Consider the following 22,369-nt stretch of genomic DNA (forward strand, 5'->3'; position numbering starts at 1 on the left):
CACTTTATATGGTTATAAATGAGCTTTGCTGGAGCTGTGGAGTGCAGCGGGAACAGTTCTCACTGGCAGTAAATTTGCTTTATGGTCGTTTTCTGTCACTGGCTGCTGTATGTTGGAGCTGTGTTGAAGAGCTGCGGTTGGCGCATACTAAAGCAGGCCGTTCACCAAGGCCTGCGGGAGATCAGCTTCCCCTTTCAAACACCACTCTCCAGCCCTGATCCAGCAGCTCAGGGGTCAGTCTCCTCCTAGCTCTGGTTCTCAAACCCCCTCTGGCCTTCCTCCTCCCTTTGCTCACCTCTCCTGCCTAATGAGAAGCTAGAAGGGAGACTCTGCGGCATTACTGCAGGTAGGTCTGCTCTCATTAGCATTTAAATAAGACCGGAAGGAGGAAATGGATGTGAAAACACTTTGTGTGGCATAATTTTATTTCAAATATTCTTATTTTTTATTAAGTCAGAGCAGATTAAACATACAGTATATTGTTGAGTCAATGCTCATTTACATTTACATGAAAGAGTTTTAAAATTATATTCATGTACATTCACAGATATAAAGCAGATGATAAAAAATAAATGGGACAGTATTTGAGATTGGAACAGTATAAAAATAAGCAAATTAAAAAAAGGAAGAAAAAAATAATTTATAAAGGTAAGAGTAAACTAAATAAGAAAATGCATAAAATAAATTTCAATCTGGAAATAGGAACATATCTCAGGGAAGGCTTATGTTTAATTAAATTAATTTAATCTTCCCCTTTAGTCTTTCGTAATCTTCCTTAATCTCTCCTGTTTCCATAGGTGGTTATAAGAACTAACTTTAACTCCGATCCATGTAATCAAGTCAATTTTTTATTATTTTTAGAAAAATATTATCACTTTTACTCCATTACATTTCGACGGAGTCATTGCACAACTTTTAGGTGAGTAATTGATAAACATTTTTTGGTCATTTGTGGGGTTTGAAGTGTTCCTTAAATGGATTTATAATGAGGTGTCATTTTTGTTTTCCTGGGTACAAATGTGACACTAGACTGATTAGCTGACATAATAAAGTTTACTGAATAATACAGTTGTGTTAAGTTCACAGTAACAATCCACTTGGAACAAACCATCATGAGTGTATTTGCAAAATAAAGTACAGGCAGTAGAGTTCCTCTTCAGAATAAAAGCCCTCATTCAGGGAATATCAAGTTTACAAGCTACATCTGATGTTTACTCTAGAATGCAGAATATTGATTGTCATATGAACCAAGTCTAAAGAAAGGGATAATGTTTACTCCACACATAAATATTCCACGGTTCTTCCTCTAAAAGAAAGACACTACAGTAGCTGTACCAGAATATAATGTAAACAGCTCCAGAGGCAGGGTGGCCTGCTGAGAGATCACAGATCTGATCTCCATTACACTCGCTGACCTTCTCTGTTTAGGGGAAAGACACTGAACACTACTCGATCTACGGGAAATTCTTTTACAACATGTCCGTGTACATATTTTGTGTCTCACAGATAAGTAAAGAAAAATTGTGTGATTTAAATGCTTCAAAATTACATTTTCAAAACAAATTTGGCATCTCAAACATATCGTTTCACCTATGAGCCAAATAAAGTGGCACAAAAATTGTATTGGTATGGACATTATATTTTCAACAGGTAAATATTACCATCATAACTTTGGGAATGGCGACGTGAAATGTTTTCAATATGCAAATTACATCAGAAACAAAGATTTAAGTTAACTGGACATAGCACCAAAAAAACATGTTTTTTTTTTTGTATAAGGGGACCACAGAAACAGTTCAGATAATATTCATTTTGCTCACTTTACAGGCAGCGTTATAGTGTGGTATGTGCACCGGCGTTTCATTAACTCATGGGGGTATGACCTATAACATTAATGTCACTGCTACATTGCAACCATGGTGATAAATTGCCTCCATAAAATACAAAACGTTGGTAAAAGCAATATCAAAAACACCATACATTCAGGTACTGTAGATTACACTACAAGCTTTTTGCATAAAAATGTTTGACCCTGACAGAGGCCCTGTACAGTATCTTAAAATATAAAAGCTTCTTTTCACATTTCACAACAAGTGGATGCAGGCCATGCAAGAGATTGCTTGTTATTTACATAAAAAATATCAAGTCAGATTATGCTTCAAAGTCCCTTGCCCCCCACATTTATCGTCAAGTTTCATAATCTCTCTCCGGCGCTGTTGAAGTCGGTGGCACTCAGAGAATACAAAAAGATTCAAAGTGGCAGAATTCCCTTTTACAGAGGGAAATGTGCTAAAAAGCTGGAAGAGGTTGGGCCCTGCGGACACTTATTCTCCCTGGTTATCAAGAGAGTGACTATCTGATGTTGGTACAGGGTGCTGCCCCCCCCCTTTCAGGCATTAGTACTGGATCCCAGACCGTGTCGAGTCTAGGGATTTAGATTGACGCTGGTGCCGTTCTCTTTTTCTCTGCGCTGAAAGGTGTTGTGAGCCTGCTCCAGATCCTCTATCACCGCCAACACCCGAGCAGCAATACTCTGACCTGGCTTCATTAGCTGAACATTGCATTCTGCACCATCTATGAGGCAGAAAGTGTACAATAATACCAAACAAAAATAGATATTTATGATGATAACAAAAGGATATTCACCAAGGTCCCCACAGCTTAAAGCAGGTTAGATTTAAGACTTTTTAATGTCTTTCAGAATGGTATTTGAGACCAAATTTACAAGAAAAAGGCAAGAACCGATATCAATTACAATTTTGCCCAAATGTTTTTTGTAAACTAAAACAGATGGCAGAACAGAACTGGAAAATGTGAGATTTCATTGCCTTGATTCATGCAGCGTTAGAAAAACTTTTTCTAAAAATACACAGACCCTTGTATGCATTGCTTTGTAGCCATGAAGCAAAATCTTGGTTAAATAGCCAATTTTTGCTGAATTTGCACTTCCCCATATTGTCACACCTAAACCAATAGATGTTACCACTTATTTTGAGATGTTATAATGCAACATTAGACAAACATGATAAAACAAATTCAATGCATTTTAATAGCCCTGATGCTCATTAAAAAAAAACTTCCACCATGGTGGAAAATGTACAGTATAGATGCAGCCTCACCTGGGTGAATGTCTGAGCTGATCTTTTCTAAATTGGTGGACGTCTGATCAGCGTCTGGCATCTCCAGATATTTTTTCCTGCAGCATCAATCACGAACATTAATCATCTGGTCAGTGACTGATCTCTAGAAGTTGCATTTTCTCTTGTCATATATTGACAGTCAAACAATAGCAGCAGCAGCAGCAGCAGCAGCAGCGCATTACTGTGTTGCAACATTGACCTCTAGTGTACAGTAAGTTAACTGCATCCAGGCTGGACCGCTTTGTCACCCACCTGAGTTTGTCTTTTCCCTGGAGCAGCTGCTTGAATATGGTCTGAGTCTCCACGTCAGGATCCAGTGGGTCACTCCAGTCACCCAGAGTGACAGCTGAGTGGGTTCTACTGCAGCCTGTAACTGAGAGACAGCCTTTTTTTCAACAGTGGATTTCTACATATGAGCTTCACACAGATAAACATAACATATCCTTTAACATGACAATTTGATGTTGGTCTCATAGGGCTTTGAATTTGTACATTTTTTGATGCAAATACCCCCAAATATGACTTAACCCAAACGCATGTCATATACAGCACTCTTTCCAAGCATTTCCAAGATGCATTTTGCAGCTTTTTCAAGCACCTTACAGCTGTGGTTAAAGATTTATATGCCATTCATACAGCAGGTTGATTATATCAGTTCTTCAGATGAAATTGCATGTTACTGCACTATAAATCAGTGGTTCTCAACCTTTTTGAGTCATGACCACCCCATTATTATTACATACAATGACTGATGAAACAATTCTGTTGTTCAGAATTGTGAAAAAAACACAGAAGAAATTCAATCTGATGCTTTCAGATGGCAGCCGAATGTAATTGGTCTGAGAAAATTACATTATGATTCTCAGAGCTCATTCTCCACTGATGCAACAAAAACATGTCAGCTACAAATTGACTGTTTACTCATTAAATATGGATCGCCAGGAGCTCATTCGCTCCTTGAAACTAGCTACAAGTTCGTCAACCAGGAGGGATGTAATGCATATTGATGGGCAATACTGCTTATGCACACAGATGCTCTTAACTCCTGATGATCCCTCTGGGGGCGGCTTAGGTTTAATTCCAAAAAAAGGTTAGATAGTTACACTACATCCTGACTCCTAATAGAAGGATTTTAAAGTGTGTGCAGCTATCAGAAGTAATAAAAGCAGGATTACCAGCACGGTCCGCCTGCAGGCAGCAGGTCCACTTGCCACTGCGATGAGCCCCTGGGTGGAAAGAGGGCAGCATGCGCTCATTGTAGATGCTGACTTTTCTGATTGCCGACAGCCACTGGTTAAGCTCATTCACATTCTGCACAGACACAAATATACCATGAACTGTTAATTTGACGGTTTATTAAAGTCATACGAAAATCAAAGCAGGAAAAATCCAATCCTATCCAAAAGTAATCATTCGATAATCCTTAAAAAAATAGAGTTAATTAAATTACATTTTACGTGAATCACAGTGTCAATGCCTGAACCTTCATAAAAATAATATTTGTAGATCAATTACCCATCCTGTGTTACTTTGAATTCTTGTAGAAAACTTGTTTTTTTATTGCACGTCTCAAGTCTAATTCATCCAGTTGGATGCAACATAAATGTCTTGCGTGTTATAAATAGTGTGATTTTAGCAAAAGTGCATGTATTAGAGCATACAACTGGATAGACGAGACTTTGATTACATTGTGCAAGATATGTGAGAGCTTGTAAACAGATGTTTTCATATAGTTTTGCTGCTGTTAAACGTGGGCCCCATTTGCCTAAATTCATCAAGGATTTTTTTTTATGTTTTCAGATCCTCTGTTCACCAAGGAGGCATGCAAGAAAAATAAAGTTTTCTTCAAAAATTCAAGGTAAAACAGGGTGAGTAATTGATATACAAGTGGTCATTTTATGGGTGAAATATTCCTTTAAACTAACAATAAATTGTATTTGATCTCACCTCTTTGTCACAATATAGTAAAATGTCAATAAAGTAGTGGAAAAATAAAAATAATTTTACAATTATTGTAAAAGTAAAAGTATTGTCAATGAAGAAATAAACTTTGTTGGTGACCGACTGGTGTCAGTACCAATGCACCTTGCACTGGATGTATATTGTGTGCAGCTGTCCATCGTTGTCCTGGGTGATGACCTGCATTACATTCTGCTGCTGAAAGGCATTTTCATCCAGCCTCTCCACGGCACACACGCACTGAATGGGGATCGAGGAGCGCACCTGCAAAAACCACCACACCAATTAACACGAGAGTGAAGGCCGGTAATGAAGGATCATGCTTTTGCCTTAGGCGGTGTACACTAAGGTTGAAAAGAAATAAAAGTGACATTTGATCAAGGAGCGAATTAATGCAGCAGTGTCTTAATACTGAGATGTTTTGCACACATTAGGCTGGGAGGAATAGTGCGAGACCAGGAGGAAGTGAGGATGAGATCAGCTTTGCAGGAAAGGCCACTTTAAAGTGTAAATCAGCCACTTCCAATGGGAGCTTGCTTTACTGAGACTGGAGTGCTCAAACATTGAGAAAAGGGGCTAGGACATTGTCTGCAATCTGATTTGCAATGTTAGCATGAATATCCACAGCCTTCAATTACCCTGTGCCTTTATTCCAGTCACACAAAGCCGAGACTGGCTCAAAGAGAGAGCTTTTTACTGGGCGAGAGAGAGCCTGCTCCCCTCTCTCTCCCAGTCTCTGGCTGGTGAATGAGAGGAGATCATTATCACAAGGTTAGGCACCACATGGTATTAACGCTAATGATGTTCTCACAAGGAGATCAACACAAATACAATAAAGCGAGCAGGGGGTTACTGAGACGTTTCCCCTTTTTTTTTTACAAGCAGAGTTGATCAACGTCCTTCAAAGGGTAGACAGGGTGACTAATTCATCATCAGAGGCCATATCCACTTCTAATAATAGACGAGTCACTTTCACATGACTTTGATTCTAAGTTTATTCGTCTTTTTTGGGGCTTTTGTTTAAAAGACAGGGAGAATAAAGCAAATAGACATTTATCTGGAAGATAAGTTTTGATCTAGATGTCACAGTGGAGGACAGATTTAAGAACAAAAAAGTGTCTAGTTGCTAAATATAGATATGCAAAAATAAATAATAAATGACTCTATAAATAAACTAATTAATGCATGAAATCAACATTGAATAAATAAATGTAGGCATCAATTCATTGATGAAAGTGACTTTCACCGTTATGTTTTGTTTTTCACTTTGAAAGAAAGTACCCTCATTTGCATAACAAAGATGAAATGCTCAAAGAAATGTATAAAAATGTTTTACATAAATACATTTGTTTAATAAATAAATGCAAAAATGAAATAAAAAAAACTAAAAAATAATACTAAAAAATAGTAATCAGGAGAAGTAAATAAAGAGGGTAATTAACACTTAATCAATGGCTTCAATTAATTCAATTGTTGGTACATGTAAAAAATTATATTTATGATTTAATTTTTATTTTATTTTGGCAGCTTCCAACCTCTTGTCAAAATGGCTAGTAAAGTAAATACATAACATGCAAATATAAACAATATAAAGGTATACACTACTGACTCTTTACCAACCTGCCAATCAGGCGTCTTGGCGTAGGACAGCGTCTCACTAGTCAACCAGAAGTAACGTTTCTTAAAGGCAAATCGGGACAGCAGTTGGGGTCCCTCTGCCTTGTGTTTGTGGAGGTAACCCTCTTTAACTGTGACTGAGGGCATGAATACAGCCCTCTGTGGCACCTCAGACACTGCAGGATGAAGTTGAGAGAGTTATTATCATCGAGCATAAAGAAACACTTCACAACACATGTAATGACATGTTCATCTATGGAGACACAAGGTGGTGCTGCGACAATAAACAACCACAGTGTTTTATTGTTAAGCTACAGCGTGCATCTTTATTTTCAGCACTTTGTTACTGATGACACCTCAGCCGCCTTCATCACAACATAAAGGACAGCTTCAAAGAGGCATAACAAGCGTCCACTTCTGTCCAACAAATCCGCCTGAAGAGCATTAAATGTCAAACTGGCCTTTAAGAGAAAAGAGTGGGTGTGATGTGCAGGAGGCGGCTGAAACATGATATATCAGAGGGGGAAGAAGTTTCACAACAACAGCCTCACTGACACATGACAGTAAGAAAGCAGCCCAGACATGTTGGGTAACCAGTGTGGCGTGTACAAACGCCTGTGGCTTCTCACTCCAGCACCCCGCCAGCTCATTAACCATGTCATGTCTTTTATAGGCTTCCAGCTAGTTATGAATATTTAACCACTACAGTATTGTTTTGCTTAATCTTGATGTCAGTTGGGAGCTGCTATGCTAGCAGCTGGCCTCTGGCTGGTGAGCTCAACAGCATGACCTGCTCTCCTTTTAAGTCAGACTGTTTTCATCTGCTGTTTGTAGCTATAACTGCAAAAATTATGCACTGAAATTTCAGGCCAGGGGGCACTGCCATTTTTTTAATTACTTTTTTTAATAAAAAAAAAAATTCAGTGCATAATTTTTTGCAGTTATAGCTACAAACAGTAGATGAAACCAGTCTGACTGGCCTTGACTGGCCACTTAAGGCTGGCTCCAAAAGGGAGCCGATCCTCATTAAAATGCCAAACTTTTTTAATATATTTTTTTTACATTACTCACCAATTTAATTTATATTAGCATGCTATTACATGCTATCCTTTTAAGTCAGACTGTTCACATCTACTGTTTGTAGCTATAACTGCAAAAAATTATACACTGAAATTTTAAGCCAGGAGGCTCTGCTTATTTACAAGAAGCAAACTCTGGTGCTGGAAAGTGAAGCCAATGCTGAAGTGCCAAAAACTGCAATTCCTTGACTGGCCACTTGAGGCTGGATCCAAAAGGGAGTCAGTCCTCATTTTCATCCATATTAAAATGGACAAGTTTACAACAGAAATAAGCATGTTTAAAGCCTGGTTCAAAAAACAGTTTTGGTCTCTATAGTTAACTCCCCTTTTATAACAACTGTTTCATACATTTTTATATTACTCCCCCTTTTAATTTGTATTATGACTCAAAGCTGCACTCACAGGTGGCTAGCTGCTGCATTTAGCCCACCTCTGTTAACCTCAATCTAAACCTCATTCCCCTTTTTTGGATTAACTGGGAGTGAGGAGGAGTAAGACACTGCCAAGATGCTGTCTATGCTTATTTGTTATCAGGCAGTGACTGCAGTCATGATGATGGGATCGACAGGAGCATAGCAGAAAGTGAGGTGACATTGTAGATGTAAATTCTGGTCAATTCCTGGCCCAGGTAACCGATGTTCATGTCCCATTTCAAACTAAAAGTCAAGTTACTTTAAATAAGCTTGTAAATAAAGTTACGTACATGAATCCATCACAGTCTATGTCACCTGTACGTGACCTACTAAACCATGTCCAGGGGTCACAAAAGTTTCACTAGCCTAAATAAAATCGTCATATTTTGTGAGATATCATGCAAACTGTTTATGAGAATATATGGTTTAAATGTAGTGGTATGTTGACTGTTGTCAGCCTTACCAATGTCGTGATCTATGTCGATCAACTTGTCCAGGAAGTCTTTGACAGAGGCGACACTGCGTAGGATGATGGGATGAAGAGGCGCCATCCACTGCTCCTTTCCGTGACCTAGCTGAAGGCCCAAGTTCCCGACACTCTGCAATGCCTAGTGACCACAAACACACGATGACCACTCCACACTCACATCTTCAGCACATCAAATCCCCAGTAGCTGACAGAACTCAGTGTGAGTGACTGCATATCTCAAAGTCGAAGATCAAAAGGGTCCCTGAGGCCAAGCATGCTGTGAGGCCCTTTGTCCGGCCCACACCTGGCCTAGGGCGAGGAGGAAGTCCCTCTCTTCACCCCTCTCTGATGCTCAGCTTTGAACCACAGTCTGGCCGCAGCAGAGGTAAAAATAGCCTGTTCCCTTTCTCTGTAGAGGACCCATGGCAACAGCACTTCAGCACCATGGACAGCAACCACAAAACCCACACGTGGGAGAACAACCAGGTTTCACTTTTCTTATGTATATGTGACCATGTCACCCCTGTTTTTAATGATACCGAGTTAGTCAGGGGTCACTTCCACTGAAAAGCATGGTGAGCTCTCAGTTATAACCTACTAGACATCTAGTCACAAGAAAATTGTTGTTTTTTTATGGTCCATTTCCACCCTGTGAGAGGGTATTGTTTAAAGTTAATTGAAAATAATGGTCCTGAAAGCCGCAGCATACTTGGAATAGTTAGTAAAGCAATCCTCGGTGAGACGTGCTGTGTGTGAGCTTGAGTTGTCACAAATTTCTACTTCTACAAAATAAATGATTTGCAGCCTCCGGGACACTAACACAGTTTTATAGGAAAAGAAAACTGGCTATATTGAGGGTATTATTGAATGTGCATATTTTTATAGTTTACCAATTAAATCTCCAGGAGGTGCAGTTAATTTTATTGACATGAAACTTACTTTTTGCTGATATTGCTGACTTAACAGCCAAGGGACGGCTCACTGCTGTATCTGCATCATTGCATACAAATGCATATACTAGTATAGACACTGTATGTTGCATGCCTACTTCATATTTATTTTTTTAACACTTGCAAATTAAAATGTCTCACTGTTGACAGGCAGCATGTGGCTTCACATCTTGTGCATCCAGCCCTTAGCTGTTTTTTTCTGGACTTAAGTGTGATGTCTGGATAATTATTCATTGCAGTGTGTGTGCGTATGTCTGCGTTGTGAATTGTACCTTGGCCAGCAGAAGTAGCGTCCTGCTTGTACGTGTATCGGCATGCTGATCCCTCAGCTGGAACAGTTTAGGTGTGAGGATTGCAGGAGCAAAAAAGCGCAGGAAAAAAAATCCACTGATGGCCAGATACTTCACGTCCTGTAAAAAACAAAATTAGACCAAATAAAAGTATATTTAGTGGTTTAATGAGCCCTGGCTTGTGAAAATAAACCGCATCTTACATAATTGCATCAATAATAATAATCTAATCATATATTTGACAGTTTGAATGGGGCCTTTCTGCATAATCAGTACTTTTACTTTTGATATGTTAAGTACATTGTGGTGCTGATACTTTTGTACCTTATCTGCATTCAAAACTCACTGAAGTTAAAGTACAAGTAAACTACTAAATATACTTTTATTTGGTTTGATTTAATAAAATGTCTAGTCATTTTAAACGTGTCATGTTTTTCATGCTAAATCTCAACCTGAAAAGTAACTAGAGCTGGCAGTTAAAAGTAGTGGAGTAAAAACTCAAATATTTGCCTCTAAAATGTAGTGGAATGAAAGTAAAAAGTCACATAAAATGGAAATACTCAAGTAAAGTACAAGTACCTTAAAATTGTACTTAAGTACAGTACTTGAGTAAATGTACTTAGTTACATACCACCACTAATATATATATATATATAACATGATGAACATAATGATAGTGTAAAACATTCAAATCCCAAATACACAAGCCCTATATTAAAGCAACATTATGTAACAGTTTACCTAAAAATAACATTATTTTGATGCTTCATGGACTTGTAATAGAGAGAAAAGTCTCTGTCATTCCCTCTCTGCACCTCGAACACCTGTTCATGCACTGTCATTTTGTTGAGTGGGTATTTTGTGAGAAGTGGCTTTATGGCACTTATACACCACTAGCTATCTCACTGACTTTAGTGAAACTGGATCATAGTTTATGGAGAAAGTGTTTTCTGGTTTCCCTCTGATGTTGCCCAGCTGAGTTTCCTAATGGACAGAAAGCTTTATTTGTTGGTAAAGTAAAGCTAACTGCTGCTGACTGTTGACCAGTTTTTCATCATAAGTATTCTAATCATGACAAAATGCATGTGTACAGCCATTCATATTGAACACTATGCTGTAAAAGTGAATTGCACTCACAAACTGTAGGTAAATTGCAACCAATTCTACATAATGTTGCTTTTAAAGGCATTGAAAAGGTTTTTCTTCTGTGTGTTTTGTTCCAGACTGACCTCATTCTCCGGTTCAGAAAATTGCTCCTCGACTCTCTTGTGTAGCTGTTTGAAGGCCACTCTCATGACAGGAGGACACTGATCGACTGAGCCCACGATTGATTCAATGATGCTGGTTAAGTAGCTCTGCAGCATCTCCACGCTGCTTTCCCGCACCTCTGCCTCTGACACTGCACCCTTGAATGAAATTCGTCTTCAGAGAGAAAGAAAGATAGCGTAAAAGACTGAATCCCTGTGTCAGAAAACTATAAAGTACACACAATCCTGAGACAAAGCACCAACCTTATTGTGTATAGATTTCGATACAATATAGTCAAGTTTACAACTGAAACCTCTCTATTCCTGATGATGTCATTACACCCGAGAGCATGCTATCAGTGCTGAATTGAAGATGTGTGGAAAGATATATAGACAGGCAATGCAGAGAAAACAAACAAGGTGATGGCAGGCAGATCTACTGCAGACAGGGAACACATTAGATCCTCGATCTCCCTCTATGTCAGAGATAGACATCTCAGGGGGCTTATAGCAGTTGCCAAGCAACAGCCATCCCCCTTTTTACATCCCTTTTTTTGTTTTTTTTTCATTTTCTCACATTGATGTCTTCCTCTCAAGGGTGAAGTGTAAAGGAAGTGGGCAGTCTCTTGTGAAAGCTTTTCCATTTGACCATTTTAACACAGACTGTGAACGACACGCATTAACCTACCACCCCCGCTCGTCATTTGTGGCTTCAGACAAACACTTTTCAAGCAGATCTGGACTATTTTTAGTTCCCGATATAATCATGGTACAGTGAGATCCAGCAGGATATGTTTGAGGTCGGCTTTACCTCGTTCGATTCAGGTCGATCTTACATGGGTCCAGCTCAATATACTTCTTCTCATCAAAGATGCGGTTGATGATGGGCTTCAGCACCTCATGTAGATACAGCATGCCGACAGCCTGACAGCAAAACAGTACAATATGTTGAGGACATCTCATTTGCATATATGCTACAGGGATTGTTTTGTAAATATGCATAGTAGGATGCAGCAAGGAATAAAATATGCAACAAACTGAGTGGACATTTAACAGAGAAACCTTTGCTGGCCAAAGGTTTAGAAATAATTGCAATTCCTTTTTAAATTAAACAACAGATACGAACCTTCATGAACTGTTCCATGGCCTTGGAGGAAAGCGAGTTGGAGCGAAATAATGTGTTTGGGTCAGCTGTGGGAGCGAAACAGAAAAGATACTGATAAGGTATACAGTTAAAAATAACATAATTTAACATCTCCACATAGTTTAAGATAAGAGAAAATGATTTAAAAACACAGCAGGCACTAACCTCTCTACTTTTATCTGTTTTAATAAAGGCACACAAAGCCCTAAAAATGCGTTGGGTATGTATCTGAGGGCAGAAACAGAAAAAGGATCCCACGACTATATTAATATCGCCCAATGAGTGTAATGAAGCAACATTTGAGGTTTGGTGGAGACCCTCATCAGGCACATAATCATGCTTGATGAAAATCTCTGACAGTGCTTCATTACATTCACTGAAAGCTATTAAAACTGTGTGTGTGTGTGTGTGTGTCTCTCTCTCTCTCTCTTTCTCTCTTTGTGTGTGTGTATGTGTGTGTATTCTTTGTCTGTTTCTGCCCTCAATTCAGGATTTTGGTCGTGGCATGTTCATTCTTTCTTTTGTTTGATGTATGATGTTCTGCCATGAATCGATCTGCTTTAGAAACAGAGAGCCCAGGGTCACAACTGAGGGAAGACTGACCTTGCTGCAATATCACTCCAAGATGGCGACAGGACTGGTTTGCCAGGTAAAGTCTTTTTGTTTTGAAGGCTCAGAGGGTGCTCAGAATAAGCTGGCAAATAATCAATAGTATTTATTGATTTATCCAAAGCTTTCTTTCGATTTTTCCAAAACACATATATCTATATATAAGTGGTGGAATGTAACTAAGTACATTTACTCAAGTACTGTACTGTACTGTACAATTTTTGAGCGACTTGTACTTTACTTGAGTATTTATATTATATGTAACTTTATACTTCTACTTCACTACATTTTGAGGCCAATATTGTACTTTTTACTCCACTATCCGCTTTAGCTGACAGCTTAAGTTACTTTTCAGGTCTAGAATTAAAATGAAAAATACAATCAATTTACAGTGATGAGACTTTTTTTTTTTAATCAAACCTCTTAACAGCATATTAAGTAGTTAAAATGAGCCCTATCTTTACAAATTAAAAATGCTGCTTACATAAATGCATCAATACAAATAATCTAATAATATATTTCGAATATGAAACAATCTGAGTGGGTATATTCTACATAATAACTACTTTTACTTTTGATACTTTAAGTACATTTTGTATTGATGCAGGACTTTTAATTGTAGGGGAGTAATTTTTTTTAGTATTAATACTTTCACTTAAGTAAGGGATCTGAATTCTTTTTCCACCACAGAAACACATAACGTCTTTAATTTTACTGTTAGGTTGGTCCCTTTTAAAAGTTTTTTTCCCCATCCCACCTGTGTTATTTCTTGTGCTTTATTTGACTAAATCCACAAATAGAGAACTGACAAACTACAGTACATTTTTGTTCCCTTTACCCCTGTGCCCAACTTTAACGTCTGGCTGCTTGCGCCATCTATTCTTGATCAAGCAGCTACTGTTCGTATCATGTGGAGTTGCTATGGAAACTCAGGCACTATGCTTATTATCTCAAACTACACCAACTAAACAGAACCCAAAGACCAGCTCTGGAATTAGCAACAGGGACGTGGTGCGGAGGCAAAAACATGACTAATACAGACCACAGAGGAGTCATGAAACGACTGTTCGGTGAGTAAATAATTGGCATCAGGGAGGTAAATATAGCACTGTTAGACTCAAACTGCCCACACACAGAACATGAATGTTCAGAGACCTTGATGTCAATTCAGAGTTATAAAGAAGCAGCCCTCAGAAGGTCTCTGGAGAGTGGAGCAATAACAGCAAACTCACATGTCCATACTCTGACTACAAAACCTGACTAATGAAGATAAACTTAGGTCTTACGCACAATGTGTATTATGTAATCACAGTTTTTATATGTAGAATGTTTTGAGCTAATATACAGTATGAAGCATCAGGCGTGCAAAATTGAAAATAATACTTCTCTATCTGACAAGAATACATAATAAATAATAAATAAACACACTGGATGAAATTGTTGACTTATTAAAATTAGTTGGCCATCGAAGTTACAAAATCTTCTGCATATATCCTCCGTGACACTTGTTGATGGTTCTGACTGGTAATGATCTAACATTTTAAACAGTTCTGATGTTGTTCCTTTAAAAAGGGACCTATAGAGCTTTTCTTTATTTTCTGTCATATATACTATAGATACAGTCATGGAAAAAATTATGAGACCACCCTTATTTTCTATAATTTATTGTTTATTTTAATGCCTGGTACAACTAAAGGTACATTTGTTTTGACAAATATAATGATAACAACAAAAATAGTTCATAAGATTTTAATTTAAGAGCAGATACCTAGACATTTTCCGTGGTTTTCTTGATAATGATTTTGGCTCTAATGAGCTGTTTTTGTTGTTATCATTATATTTGTCCAAACAAATGTACCTTTAGCTGTACTAGACATTAAAATTAACAATAAACTGAAGGAAAAGGGTGGTCTAATATTTTTTTTCCATGACTGTATATATCATGTAACAATGTTGGATGTTCATGACAAATGTAGCCAAAGTTAAAATAAATGTAAAAGAAATCGCTGTTGGCTCAAGCTGATAACTTATGACGGATTTCTATATCTGGTCATCTGCTCCAGGCTCGTTACTGCAGTGTTTTCATTATCTACGTTGCTACAAATAGCTACATGCTAACATCAGGGAAACTTGTAATCTGGATTGAAGATGATGTTAATTTCAACTCAATTTCGGCTCATTTTCCATCTGGAATATGTCAGATTGTGTCATTTTGGTTTTTGAAGCTTTTATCACACTAAAATGTGCTGCTATACTTTGTTACAGTGCTTCAGATGTGTTGATTGACAGTACAAAAACACATAGTGGAAGACCTGTAAACGCTGACCAATAAGAGGAGGGGGAGGGGGGTTTAAAGAGACAGGCACTGCAACGGAGCGTTTCAGACAGAAGGTGAATTAAGGTGAGGCAGCCATGGACAGTATGAGGAAAAAAGTGTTGTATGTAAACATGTTTTTGTAGAAACCCCAAATACTAGTATGAACCTGAACATGAGCATAATATGTCTACTTTAATCTTACTGGTGTGGTTGACCTCCCGGGTGTTAAGGTAATCTAGGAAAGGCACCACCAGGCCCTGGCCCAGATAGATCTTCACCAGGGTCATCGCCACATCCTGCCGGCTCTCAACAGTGTTCACCTCCTCCAGCATGGTCAGAGCAGTGCTGTCCTCCACCTGGAGGGAGAGGACTCAGGTCATGACACACTACTAATATGGGCAAAGATTTTTTTCTGTCACTGACATGGAATGAATGAATGAATTAATGAGGTGGAGTCAAGGGCAAATCAATATTGAAGAAAAACGGGGATGCTGACCTCTGTAGGGGAGATGACGGACTCCACCAGAAGGTGAATGAGGGGCTGATAGTACACGGATGGCAAGATCCGATCCTCCACCAAACGCACCTTCAGACGCAGCGCTCCCAGCTTGCCACTGGCCATGGAGGAAAATACCACAGGATCAAAGATAGAGAAGATGTGGACTCAATCTCTGGCCCTTTTCATATGAGCGGACAATTGGGGGCATTTTGTTGGACCGCCATGTTTTTGTGCACATTTTCTTTTTACGTTAATGATTAAGTGGTGGCTGGCTGTCTGTTTCTTCTGTTTTCTGTTATCTGTTTGTTTACTTTTATTGTATTTATTTTTTTCTCTGTTGGGTTTTTTTCTATGTTTCTTTTTCTATGTTTCTGTGTTTCTTGTATGTGTCTGTATATATATATGTGCCAAAACTTTGCATAAATAAAATTTACAAAAAAATTAGATAGAGGAGATGTTCTGCACATCTTAATTGTATATAAATATGTGTGTGTGTGTGTGTGTGTGTGTGTGTGTGTGTGTGAAATTTACAGAAACTGACTAGACCATTCTAGTATAATTGCATATAATTCTATATAAGACTTATCAGTGGAGGAATGACATTGCTAGAAGCAGTGTTAACAACAGTGTTAACAGAGAATATATTTGGCATGACATTAGTTTTTTTAATGTGGTGAACAGTGTGCTTTCTTCAAAAGAAGCCCCCTTTAACTCTGAGTCACTTTTCTAATGAACCACTTTGACACTATCCTCTGGCGGCTCACTCAGCTTTCTGTGTTCTAAAATTAACTCAAAGAACAGATGCTGTCAGGGTCCTGGCTGTACACCTGTGAATCTTCATTTAAATGCATGAAAGACAGCACATAGGGGACAAACATACTTTCCCTGAGTGCATTTTTAAAATACTGATTGCTGCTCAATTTGAGTATTAAAAGATCCCAAAGTACAATGCTAGTCTCAGTCATACAAAGACACAAAGTAACCACATTGGACAAACAAGCACACCCATAATCCTTACCCAGCATCCACCTCATTGTTTCCCAAGGGAAGCAAACGAAACCAACCCTCTAATGGAGGTGTTTTGTGCAAACAAGCAAAAGGGATTTCCACCTGTGGAAAGAAAGAACAAACAAGGATGCAATATCAGATAGGAAAAACAATTGTGGGAAATACTTTGCTTTGTTATCAGAACATAAAAGCTATGACACACACAATATTATCGTAAATGTGGTGTTCTCACCTTCCCAAGAAAGTCATTCTTGCCCACCATGTCCCAGTCCCAGACCTCCACAGTGACAGTTCCCTCCCCACTCAGCTCCTCTGCGTCCAAATCCAGCTCCAGGGTCTCTCCCCAGTGAGGGAAACGTGTCTTCTTGATAATCTAAAACCCAGTAGGCTGGGGTGTTAGGAAAATCCTAAAACCATACATGTGTACAGTACTATGAAATTAAATGACAGACAGTAAAGCAAACAAATTAAAATAGCAGAACATGTGCCTTCTGGCCCTACTGAAACCAATCAATACTATGCATGCACGCACATAGAGCTCACCGAGGTCTCTGCACTGTGATTGTTGAAAATAACTCTTGTAAACGGATCAGACGTTCCAGAAATGTCTCTTGGAGCCAAGTCTCTGTGGGTATCACCAGAAAAAAAAAACAACACAACTGATCGATACACTCAAAATTCTCAACAAACTCCTTTTAACCTTTTCTGCAAATGAAATTACTTTGCAAGGAAATACTGCAAAAATCACTGCTTTCCACTTGACCTCATTGCTTCAAACTTAATTCACATTCATCAGAGTGTGTTTGAATAACACAGTGTCAAGCTCTGATTGACATGCTCATTAGTGCCCTGCCTGAGAGGGAGAGATTGTAGCCCGCGACGCACAGATGGGGCAGTGAGTGGTGTGATTGTGGCAGCATGACTCAGGAGGTGAGTGTGGAGGCCTGTGGGGTGATGGTGATAAGATTTCAGCACAGACACAGTGATGACACTGCTAGGGTTCAGCTGCAGTAATAGAACTTTTGACTGATCACCTTAAAACTACATATACGATAGTTCCACCACTTAAAACTGCATTTACACATGCTTTTCAAGTTTACCTCCCAGCTACTCTAATGTCCATGAGCTCATTTTTCTCACAGCCATGTCTCACAATTTATGTTACCTGGCTTCGATGATTTGACATCGCAGGCAGATCTTCTCTGTGTCTTTCAGCAGCTCCAGACTCAGATGGATCTCTCCCTGGACTTCTTCATCAGGGTCGACCCTCGTCAGATTCAGCCAACAATCTATTCCTGACCAGACCACACATTCATTTGAACAACACTCCTGTTAACTCTCACTTGTAAAATGTCTATATTGCAGGTGAGTGCAAGACGAGGTTAATGCATGTACAGTAAATAACAAACAAACATATATTCCTTGATAGTCCAAACAACACTTAATTTATGTGATGTACGGCCTCATGCAGGAAACAAATTGTATCTTATTTTTGTTCTCAATTTTTCAGTTCCCATTTAATTCTGGGATTCAACAACCTTTTCTTATTTTTGCTCTTCTCTATGGTAAGACCATCTAGTCTTCACAGTCCACAAATTGTTTGTAAGGTGGGTTATTTAGCTGGGATTTTGGGACTTTTTTGGGTGGCATCTTTCTCCAGTTCTTGGGCATATACTGTGTGAGTATCTGCACAGAGCATAAAACAGCCCTTATATACTGTAAGTGCTCCTCCTTAAGTAGGATTAAATATTCAACAGACCGAGGTAAGAAAGATTTGGATGGTTAAGAACCTTTTTTGCATCTGACTTCTCTTATTTTTTCTCGACAGAAATTTAAAAGAGTGTTGCTGCATGAGGCCCATTGTTCTGACAGTCACATTCAATGTGTTCTGTTTTATTATATCAGAAATATAACACATTGGCGAGGGTACAATGTCAAGGCCATGCTGTGAGAATATTCCTGTGAGGGAGTAACTGACTCAGTGTACCACCATGTAGCAATGAATCACACAAGTGAAGGCCACGCCAGGTGGCTCTCAGGAGAGACGCATCAGTATGCAGCAAACATTCCCCGGTAAACACTTTGAGCAATTTAATAAAACTACAACTTCATCAACCCGTACCATATTTTAAAAGCCGTATGTCTGGCCAAGACAGTGTACAAAGTGCTAGGGTTCATGCTGAGGTAAACACTGTGACTAATTTCTTGAATGTGAAAGTGTCTGTAAGAGAGCCAGCCATTAAATGGTTTGAAGCCATTTGAAATACTTTGGTTGTTCTCCTCATTTCACAGCGCTGCAGGGTTCGGCACAAAAGGATGGTTTGTAATGCACAATGAGAAAAAAGACAGAGTTTCTGCAGACGATCACCAGGAGAGCCATCATAACAACACATGCATCAATGTGAATGCTGCTTTCATAGCCTGCAAGTTTATACGACTCAAATGGATTCTCAAATCAAATTAAATGTGTGAAAGAGTGCGGAGAAACATTCCCAGAGTCTCCGTCTAAAAACAGCGTGTCTCCTCAGTCTCTCAGACCTTTGACTCCGTCATGGGAAGCCATGTGTGTTTAACCTATGAGCTTTGGTCACGCGCCCATCCTGATACAGATTTACAGTCGTACCTTTAGCTTGAACTCCAATATCTTCTTTCGTCAGAGTAATCTTTCCAATAACATCATCATGGCTGCAGAAATAAAACATAAAAGAAGAGATTATCGGATTAATGCTGATTGTTAAAGTGCTGTTAAGTTGTTTGATCTTGAGGTAAATGAGGGGAATTTGACGACAGAATGATTAGATACTGGTGGTCACGAGAAGAGGAGAGAGAAAAAAAAACCTTTAATCACTCAATCTGGGCGACCATCTGTCTGATTACGTTTGTTTATTCAAGGCTTGGAGTTTTTTTTCCCAAAAGATCTGAACCGAGGTTCATGTTGTAAGCAAACAGTCATGGCTTGAAGGATTATAAATCAACACTCTGGACTGGAGTCATATGGAATTATTTGAGCTTAGGTTGACAGTGTTACCCAATCGTGTCCTCGTCCATGACATGGAAGGACAGTGAGTGGAACCCCATCGGGAGGTGTAGAGTGTATTCTTCGCCCCAGAAAGGGCTGAGGTTCTTCCACACTGTGGCCGTCCTGCAAAGAGAGGTTTCACATGCTTGACAACCAGATCTTATGCAGGGACATTGCATGAATATATGCAACAATAGAGGACGGTGGAGGCAGGGAGCAGAAATCAATGTCAATGTAGCAGCAGTGGCAGTAATTCATATGTGTACCTTAGGGTCAACAGATTGCATGCATTTTCCAGTAATATGTAAATAATAATGATTTATGAATCCCCCCAAGGGATCACAGGATGATACATTTCATGGAAAAGATGAAAAGACATATATGCTTTTTCTGACTTGTATCTAAATGTTGCAGTTCTGTAATATACTGGATAGTTTTACCTGTTTGGGCCCTTAAAAAACAATCTGATAAATCTCTCTTTGGTGGATGTGGTCACAGTTTGTGGACATATGCAGTTTCACACACAGGTATTGTTTCAATTTATGGAACCACATGGTAAAAGAGGAAGTATTCAATAATCTGAAGGAAGTAAAAATATCATACTCTACTTAAAACATTATAGCATAGGTAGGATTCAGTAAGCTTTCTAGAAATATCGTTATCTTAAATTAGTTCTCCTATGAGGACATTCAGGGTTGTGAATCGCATCTTGTGTCCGTAACACCAAGTGTCAAAAATGTCAAGTACTGGAAGTTTAGATTTGTAAAATTGTAAACTTAGTCTTCAGTGAGTAGTTCCTGATTTAGATTATTATTTTTTCCAATCTTTTAACAACTTAATAAAAAGGGATTTATATTCGTTACCGGGATCAATAGACGTCAAAGAATACCCTCTGGACAATTTTAGAACTCCAGTATCATTACAATAAACCTCTCTATTTCTAAGAGTGTTCTCCACCCATTATTTACCACCACAATCTACGAGCCACATCATCCATGAACATCACACTCTAGGAGTCAGTTGGCCAGTAACACAACAAGTCCCAGATAATTAGTGTGAGTGTCTACAGTGAATCATTGTGCCGTTTTCCCTAACATACCAGATGGAACAATAGCCACTAAATTCACCCCATGCTCAGGCACACAACAAACATTTTTCTCTAAAGAAATCTGGGCTGCTGCCAAATAGTAACACTTGGGAATTAATATACTGTACTATGCAGCTGCTATTGAAAGTAATTTGTGAATACTTTAGAGGATGAGTTCTTTTGAGCTGAGAAACCTCTGAACAGCTCCCAGCATTCTCCTTGCTTGCACCAGGAGCTCCCTGCAATAATTGATGCACCCTCTCCATGGTTACCTGAGGGTGTTTTAAAGGACAGACCAGTATCAGGTTCTCGATGTTGGAGGAGCCACGCTGTGGGCACCACCACCCTGATCATACACACTCCACCCGGGTTTACATGTGCAGAATAGCGGGAGCTCTGCCAGCAAACTATCCTACTGCAAATATACTCAACTGTGATGACAAATATTCAAATATGAGGAGTATAAGACCATAGAGATGTTCTCCAGTTGCTCTAAATAATAAAAAAAAAAATTCATGCACATATTACTCAGATCCGTATTCATAATCAGAGAGAACTAACCTGGCAACAACTTCATTGTCAACTTTTACAATGCAGTATGGATCACTGGTTCCAGACCTTAATATGACAAGAAAAAGATAGCATGAAACATATTACCATGGACAGTTTGCCTGGTAGTAAGCTTAATTTCTTTTTTTCTATTCTCTTTAATTATGCTGATCAATTCGAGTAGACAGACCTGATATACCCTCTATGTCATTCAATTAATTTACAGGAGACTGCGTACCAGAAATTAGCGTTTCAGATGTAGAATTAACTTTTTTTCTTATCTAATTAACCTAGCCAGTGGCTATTAAAAACAATGTTGTGGCTATAAATATATATTGCAAGAGATAAGACTTGAGCACAGAAGCACATGCCATTCAGAAATTAGCCTACTTACACGTCTTTGGCCGGGAGGTTCCTGCCCTCGACAATCCTAAAATAAAGAGATGTGTTTTTGGCCATTTTCTTAGTCGAGCAAGCTATTAATCCAATTTCTCTTATGTTCCCATACGCGCTCTTTTAAAATAGGTGCGCTTCCCCTCCGCAAGTGAGTTTTCTTCATTTCATGGCACCTTCGGCGCGTGACGGCGCACAGCCCACCAGTAGCGCGCGACCCAAACGCGCATGCAGCCCAGTCAGTCCAGCAGGTTGTTGGTCCATAGACGGTGTATGAGAGGAACACGGTGGTCACAGTGTGGGTCACGGTGTGGGCAGCTGGACTGTGATCTGGCGTCGTCAGTCTCGTACCTGCTCTTCTTTTAAACGAGTCAAATGAATGAACCGTCAGAAATGTGCATTCTGAGGGGGAAAAAACGGGAAAAAACGTGATCGAATGAAAACTGCAATCACAGCAGCACATTTGTTTTCATATCTCACATCATTCACAATATGATTGTAATTGACATTTCCTTTTTTTGAGACACGCTGTCGTGCTAATTTACAATCCCCGTAAATGTATGGTCATACCTGCTGTGAG

At 39.0% G+C, this 22,369-nt stretch overlaps 1 protein-coding gene across 1 annotated transcript; it reads right to left on the reverse strand.

Moving 5' to 3' along the window:
* Positions 1–407: 407 nt before the first annotated feature.
* LOC131974825 (rasGAP-activating-like protein 1) lies at positions 408–22,232 on the reverse strand. Its single transcript, XM_059337306.1, has 21 exons — positions 21,791–22,232; positions 21,409–21,465; positions 19,770–19,883; positions 19,365–19,426; positions 17,907–18,036; positions 17,285–17,366; positions 16,974–17,114; positions 16,752–16,843; positions 15,731–15,848; positions 15,437–15,590; positions 12,291–12,355; positions 11,976–12,088; positions 11,147–11,339; positions 9,900–10,037; positions 8,672–8,816; positions 6,720–6,892; positions 5,226–5,363; positions 4,316–4,451; positions 3,393–3,513; positions 3,120–3,196; positions 408–2,574 (listed from the first exon to the last, which is right to left on the reverse strand). Exons 1-21 carry the CDS (start codon positions 21,853–21,855, stop codon positions 2,426–2,428), a joined length of 2,463 nt encoding a protein of 820 aa, XP_059193289.1. The 5' UTR covers positions 21,856–22,232; the 3' UTR covers positions 408–2,425.
* Between the last annotated feature and the right edge of the window lie 137 nt (positions 22,233–22,369).

This window comes from Centropristis striata, chromosome 7 (assembly GCF_030273125.1).
Source record: "Centropristis striata isolate RG_2023a ecotype Rhode Island chromosome 7, C.striata_1.0, whole genome shotgun sequence".
Lineage (NCBI taxonomy): Eukaryota > Metazoa > Chordata > Actinopteri > Perciformes > Serranidae > Centropristis > Centropristis striata.